This window comes from Quercus robur, chromosome 4, assembly GCF_932294415.1.
Source record: "Quercus robur chromosome 4, dhQueRobu3.1, whole genome shotgun sequence".
Lineage (NCBI taxonomy): Eukaryota > Viridiplantae > Streptophyta > Magnoliopsida > Fagales > Fagaceae > Quercus > Quercus robur.
Genome location: NC_065537.1, coordinates 85356009 through 85363318, shown reverse-complemented (window position 1 = coordinate 85363318; position 7310 = coordinate 85356009). Strand labels below are relative to the sequence as shown.

The 7310-nt window shown below is 34.1% G+C and overlaps 1 protein-coding gene across 1 annotated transcript; it reads left to right on the top strand.

Annotated features, from left to right (window-relative positions):
• The first annotated feature begins 2957 nt into the window (after positions 1-2957).
• Positions 2958-6026, top strand: LOC126724130 (G-type lectin S-receptor-like serine/threonine-protein kinase LECRK3). Its single transcript, XM_050428435.1, has one exon. The coding sequence runs from the start codon at positions 3168-3170 to the stop codon at positions 5661-5663; it is 2496 nt and encodes an 831-aa protein (XP_050284392.1). The 5' UTR covers positions 2958-3167; the 3' UTR covers positions 5664-6026.
• The last annotated feature ends 1284 nt before the right edge of the window (positions 6027-7310 follow it).

Below are 7310 nucleotides of genomic sequence, written 5' to 3'. Positions count from 1 at the left end.
TCTTGAAAGTAAAGTACCATAAAAAATAAAAATAAATCACTCCACGGTCCACACTTTAAAAAATAATTTCTATCTTAAGTATTTATAATCCACTTCAAAATATAAAATTTACCAAAAAAAAAAAGTGAAAAAAAAAAAACCTTACCCAATACTTGATTTCTTGAAAGTACCATAAAAAAGATAATTTACTACACAATCCACACTCTAAATACTAATTAATATCTTAAATATTTACAATCCACTTAATAATATAAAATTTTCAAAAAAAAAAGTGAAAAGAAATTACCTAGCACTTGATTTCTTGAAAGTAAAGTACCATACAAAAAGAAAAAGAAAAAGAAAGATAAAGATAAATCATTTCACATTAGACACTCTAAATAATAATAACTATCTTAAATATTTATAATCCATTTAATAATATAAAATTTACAAAAGAAAAAAAAAAGTGAAAAAAAAAATTACCCAATACTTGATTTCTTGAAAATAAAATACAATACAAAAAAAAAAAAGATAAAGATAAATCATTTCATAGTCCACACTTTAAATACTAATAACTATCTTAAATATTTATAATCCACTTAATAATATAAAATTTACAAAATAAAAAAAAAATTCCCATTACTTTATTTATTGAATGTAACGTACCATACAAAAAGAAAAAGAATTAAAAAAGATTTTAAAAAATCACCCCACAGTCAACACTTTAAATACTAATTACTATCTTAAATATTTATAATCCACTTAATAATATAAAATTTATTTTAAAAAAGTGAAATTTTTTTCCCAATACTTGATTTCTTGAAAGTAAAGTACCATACAAAAAGAAAAAGAAAACAAAAAGATAAATCGCTCCACGATCCACACTCTAGAAACTAGCTAGTTCCAATCTTATATATTTATAATCGACTTAATAATAGAAAATTTACAAAAGAAAAAAAAAGTGAAAAAAAAAAAAAAAAACCTTACCAAATACTTGATTTCTAGAAAATAAAGTACAATACAAAAAGAAAAAAAAAATAAAGATAAATCACTTCATAGTCCACACTCCAAATACTAATTACTATCTTAAATATTTATAATCCATTTAATAATATAAAATTTACAAAAAAAAAAAAAGAAAAAAAAAAGTTTAGCTGGTATTGAATTTCTAGAAAGTAAAGTACCAAACAAAAAAACTACACTCTAAAAACTAATTACTATCTTAAATATTTATAATCCACTTAACAATATAAAATTTACAAAAGAAAAAAAAGTTAAAAAAAATTTACCCAGTAAAAAGAAAACAAAAAGATAAAGATAAATCACTCCGCGGTCCACAATCTAAAAACTAATTGCTATCTTAAATATTTACAATCCATTTAATAATATAAAATTTACAAAATTAAAAAAAAAATGAAAAAGAAATTTACCCAGTACTTGATTTCTTGAAGGTAAAGTACCATACAAAAAGAAAAAGAAAACATAAAGATAAAGATAAATCACTCCGCTGTCCATACTCTAAAAACTAATTATTATCTTAAATATTTATAATCCACTTAATAATATATAAAATTTACAAAAGGAAAAAAAAAGTGAAAAAAAAATATGAGTTTTCTATTATTATTATATAAAAAAGCATGCTTAGCAATATATAAAATATATAAATAAATATATTTTTAATAATTTTTTAATCGCCGCACTCACATCCTATTTTTTCAAAAATTGCCGAGTCTCGCACCCACACCAGTACCTGCACCCAAATCTGGAAACGCATGTATAGTAAGGCAGTCATGCATGCAGTGACAAATGCTCTTCATGAGCTGGTCTCTTAAGAAATAATAAGCTCTGTCGTGGGATGTTCATCCTTTGTGCTGTCTCGACCTAAAACTCTTTGAGCCGCTGTAAGTCCACTCTTTGCTGTTGTGATCATTAGAACTGAATGAATACCTCTACTCTGAAGCTTCACCACAACTTGGCAAATAGCAGGGCAGGCCACTGTTAATAAAGTCCTTAAAAGACCAACTACAGCAAAGAACCAAGCCATTTTCTTTTCTTGATTTTATACAAAGAAAAATCACATTAAAGAAGGTTGAGATGACACCTTATGCTTGTTCTGTTTGTCGCATATACGGATATTGAGGTTGAAACTAAGCATAGTTAAGTCTGAATTACGACCAGGCGCACAAGGTTTTTAACTTATAACAATTCAAAGTATTATTTATTCTTTTTCTAGAATTTTCAACCTATGAAGATCAAAACCAACTAGAATAGGACTTCTTTAAGTCCACGTATAAACCTCCCCTATGTAGTGTAAAAATAGACAGACAAAGTTGACTCTTTGCTAGCCGACTCGCCAGCACAATTAAAGCCACATGCCATAAACCAAAAGATTAAAAAAAATCGAAGTGATGAACACGATATAGAAAATATTTGTACTATAAGAATTCAGAGAGGATTATTCATTCTTAGTATTTTCTCATACAATATATAATGGTTAATAATCATGTGTATGAAGGTTCGTTTCTTCCCTTTCAGTAAGGTAGAAACCGGTTGTCTGCTCATGGTCATGGACATTAGTTTTTATGTGAAAAATCAAATTACACTACTTCAACTTCCCAAGTAGCTAGTATGACTGATTCCAATGAAATCACCAAAAACCCACGTTATCCAACTAAAACTAAACTACTCACTTATGCTACTATTCATTTTTTAATACAACAAGTAAGAAGGGTCAAATTAATGCCAAATTAAGGTTGATTGTTTTGGTTGTTTGCTGATAATATACTCTTTATATTTGTCACTGTTCACCAATTATCTTACCGCAATTGCTCACTCCTGACTAGATGAAAAGCCATCTGAGAATGTCGAGTTTTCGTCTAAGTCAAAGCACATGCCGTGCCAAAAGTGACATAGTGGTTGAAAATCCAAAAAATAAGTCATCCAAAACAGTAAGATTTTGAACCTTTGTGATCTATGACTATGAGATGTATCAATTGCCTTCCTGCTGCCTGCATTCTGGTTTTCCTGACTGTTTTGACCATTGGCAAAGTTCAAATTTACTCCTTTACTCAATTATATTCACCATGGCTGCACAAAGTTCATTATAAGACCACCATTTACCACTTTATTTATCAAAAAAAAAAAAAGACCACCATTTACCACTTAAGTATTATCTCCATCTTTTCCCAATGGCTTCAGCACTCGCTCCTTTTCACTGCCATTTGCTTGTCCTTGTCCTCACCCTCCTGGTTCCTGCTATAGCTCAAGTTTATACTAGCATCAGTGTGGGTTCAGCTCTCTTTGCCACAGATGATAACTCCACATGGACTTCATCATCCGGTGATTTTTCATTTGGATTCCGTCGCTTTCCAGGTCAACAAGATCAGTTCCTTCTTGCTATCTGGTTTGCTAAGATACCAGATGAAACTATAGTTTGGTCTGCAAACAGAGATTACCCGGCAGAGAGAGAATCAAAAGTTGAGCTTAACGCAGCTGGACAACTTGTACTCAAAGCTCCAGGTGGATGGGAGTTGTGGAGGTCCAGCAGCAATGAGAATCCTCGAGTATCAAATGGAGCTATGCTAGACACTGGGAATTTTGTTATAACAGGCACAAACTCAAGCATCTTATGGAATAGCTTCGATGAACCAACAAATACCATGTTACCAACCCAAGTATTGGGTCTTGGGAGCAACCTTTTCTCTAGCGTGTCCGAAGAAAACTATGGGGTGGGTAAATTTCAGCTCCGTTTCAATAACCCACAGCTATCAAATTCCTCATACGTTCTGATACTAAATCAAATAGATGTCTACACCCAAAATCCTTATGGAGCTTATTATGCTAAACAAGATGTTTCTGAGCTAATCTTGGACAAGTCGGGCTACCTTCAAGTCAAGAACTCACTGGGAGGCATATCCAACCTTTCATCAAAGGGAGAGGTCTTGAGGACAGACTCAGACTCCTACTACAGGGCAACACTTGACTTTGATGGTGTTTTCAGACTCTATACTCACCCAAAGAATTTTACTGGAAACCAAACCTGGTCTGCAACTTGGTATGTTCCTGAAAACATCTGCCTGGATATTTACGACACTTTTGGAAGTGGCCCTTGTGGTTATAATAGCATATGTTCAATGGTAGCCCATGGTATGCCAGAGTGCCAATGCGCCCCAGGCTTCTCTCTCTTGGATGTAAATAACAAGTATAGTGGCTGCAAACAAGACGATGTAAGCTACATGAGTGAATGTAACGAGATGGGTACTGTGATTTCGGAAGATCAATTTGAATTCTTGGAGATGGAGTATGCTGATTGGCCTTTAGCTGACTATGAACTACTACAACCCACAACAGAATTTGAATGCAAGAATTCTTGTCTGCGCGATTGTTATTGTGCAGTCACCATTTTCCAGGATCCAAAGTTTAATAATGGCACAGGAAGATGTTGGAAGAAGAAATTACCGCTTTCTAATGGGAGGTTCAACAGCAGCGCCATTGATAGAAAAGCTCTATTCAAGAAATTTAAATTGAATAGCTCTTCACAGAATCCTACAAATCCAAATCCAGGCCAAGGAAGGCAGAATCAAGAGATATTGATCCTTGCAGTCCTCCTAGGTACTTCTGTATTTTTTAATTTCTTTTCTGTAGCTGCAATTTCTCTAGTTGTCTTCTGTTTGTGGCAAGGAAAACTGCCAAATTTCTACAGAACCTTACATACAAAAGATCTTGAAATGAATCTGCGTTCATTTACATACAAAGATCTTGAAGAAGCTACTAGTGGGTTCAAAGAAGAATTGGGCAGGGGTTCTTTTGGCACTGTTTATAAAGGGGTAATAGTATCAAGTTATAGCAACTATGTTGCTGTCAAGAAGCTAGACAAGATGATAAAGGAAGGTGAGAGGGAATTCAAAACTGAAGTAACCGTGATTGGCCAAACTCACCATAAGAATTTGGTACGGTTACTTGGCTATTGTGATGAAGGTGAACACCGAATTTTGGTGTACGAGTTTATGTACAATGGCTCATTGTCGAGTTTCCTTTTTGGAGTAATAAGACCAAGTTGGCAACAAAGAATGCAGATTGCATTAGGAATTGCTAGAGGACTAAGGTACTTACATGAAGAATGTAGCATGCAAATCATTCATTGCGACATAAAGCCTCAAAACATACTTTTGGATGATTTTTTTACAGCCAAAATTTCTGACTTTGGATTGGCAAAGCTTTTGATGAACCAACAAACCCGGACTCTCACTGGCATCAGGGGGACTAAAGGCTATGTTGCACCAGAATGGTTCAGAAACACACCAGTCACAGTAAAGGTGGATGTTTATAGTTTTGGTGTCATGTTGTTGGAGATCATTAGCTGCAGGAGATGTGTGGAAGTTGAGATGGAGAGGGCAGCGATACTTACAGAATGGGCATATGAATGCTATAGTAGAGGGAAAGTTGAAAGATTGGTGGAAGATGATGAAGAGGCTATTAGTGATATGAATTGGGTGAAGAAGCTAGTAATGGTGGCAATTTGGTGTGTACAGGATGTGCCATTATTGAGGCCTTCCATGAGAGAAGTCACTCATATGCTAGATGGCATTCTTGAGATTTCTGCACCCCCATGTCCTTTCCTCTACTGTTCAACATCCAAAGCTGAAAAGTCATCCATGGGATTTTCAAATAATAGTAGTATCTAAGTGATGTAGTGTCATAATAGGCCAAATAATTTCCAAATAAGCATTTTCGTGACTGCCATTGAAAGTGTAGTCATTTGGAAAGATTGTATTAATCAATAGATCTTGTCTTGAATTTAAGCTTAGTACTACCACTTACTAAGTGTGGTGAGTTTTGTAAATTACCATGTTTGTCTTGTAAATGTGCTTTGACCTTTAGTTGTAACTTTGGGGGTTGTTAGTGTCTATAGTCTATATATAGTGTGGAGATCTATGAATTTAAACTACTGTAAGCCTTTCATATTGATTCTATTGAATGGTATCGGTGTGTCTGAGGATGACTTCCCTTCATCCATCTCAATGTTGAGCATAGCTTCCATTTATCAATCTCCTTCTGCTCCAGAATTTTCTAATCCTGCACTTCCTGATCCAAGAATTATCTGAATAATACTCCACAGTTTCCATAATGCTGATTTTTACAATTGTAATAGCAGACAAGAAGCTGTTTCTGTCAAATAATGACAAATAAGAATTGATTATTCTATTAATAATCAATTATATAGGAATTTGACAATCATTTTGGGTGAGCATCTGTTTGCCTGAAACATGATTGGAAGAATGCTTCATTTCTTTTTGGATGGATTCTGGGTTTCTTTTCATTTGCAACAAGGTCTTAACTCTTAAGTCAAGAAGAACAAATGACTGTGGAATTAGTGTAAAAAACACATTCATATTTCTACAACAAATTTTCATATCTTCACAAGAATAAAACATGATGTAGATCATAGTTTACCAAGCATCTAAGGAAATCAATATTAGCAAATAATACCAAAATGACAAATGAAGAGAGTTCGACATTCTAAACCAGTAAAAAGAATCAATTAATGAAGACTTATAAGCAGTTCAGAGTGAGCTGTAGCAAAATACATTGCATCTTGAGTTGCTCCCGGAAGGAAGCACAACAGTAATCAAGAAGGCAGGCTATCCAAATCTTGGGAAATCCTCAAATTCAGATCACCTTTTAACAGTTGATGTAATCTGCTTCTGTCCTGTGTAGCTTGTGGGCAATGCTCCCTAGAAAATTGACAAGCGGATATTGTAGTCTCAACCAAAAGCATCATCATCTGTATAAGAGGAAATGGAGACACTAAGAGCGACTGAGACACCTCCTTCCGCATGATATGAACGAAAGCATGCACTTCTCAATCAATAATGCTAAGAAAGTAATTTTGTTTCTTAGGCATGATTGCAGCAACCAGAGCTCAATGCCAAAGCACTAACAAAAATCATAATTATCAGCACAATCCTTGGCAGTTGGTCCTTTCCTTCTATAGTTGGTCCTTTCCTTTTATAATTTCAATTATTCAAGAATCTCTCCTTCCTCTAATTCCTCCTCTGCTGAGAAGACTCCCTGCTCTTCTGAGAAATTCCTTATTTCTTCCGCAATTACTTCATCAGTAAATACACCTTCCAAATCAAGGAAGTAATCAGGATTGTTTTCTGCAATTAGATCTGAGTACGCATCTATTAAGCCCTGATCAAAATCGAACTCCCTAATTTCAGAAACTCCCGGTTCCTCGGCAGAGCCAAAATGTGAACAGTTGCCTGTTTCCACTCTTGACAACAATGACCTCTCTGATGAGTTGTTTATCACTTTCTCAGACAGCTTGT

Coding starts and splice junctions, on each gene's coding strand:
- LOC126724130 (XM_050428435.1), top strand. CDS start 3,168: ATGGCTTCAGCACTCGCTCCTTTTCACTGCCATTTGCTTGTCCTTGTC.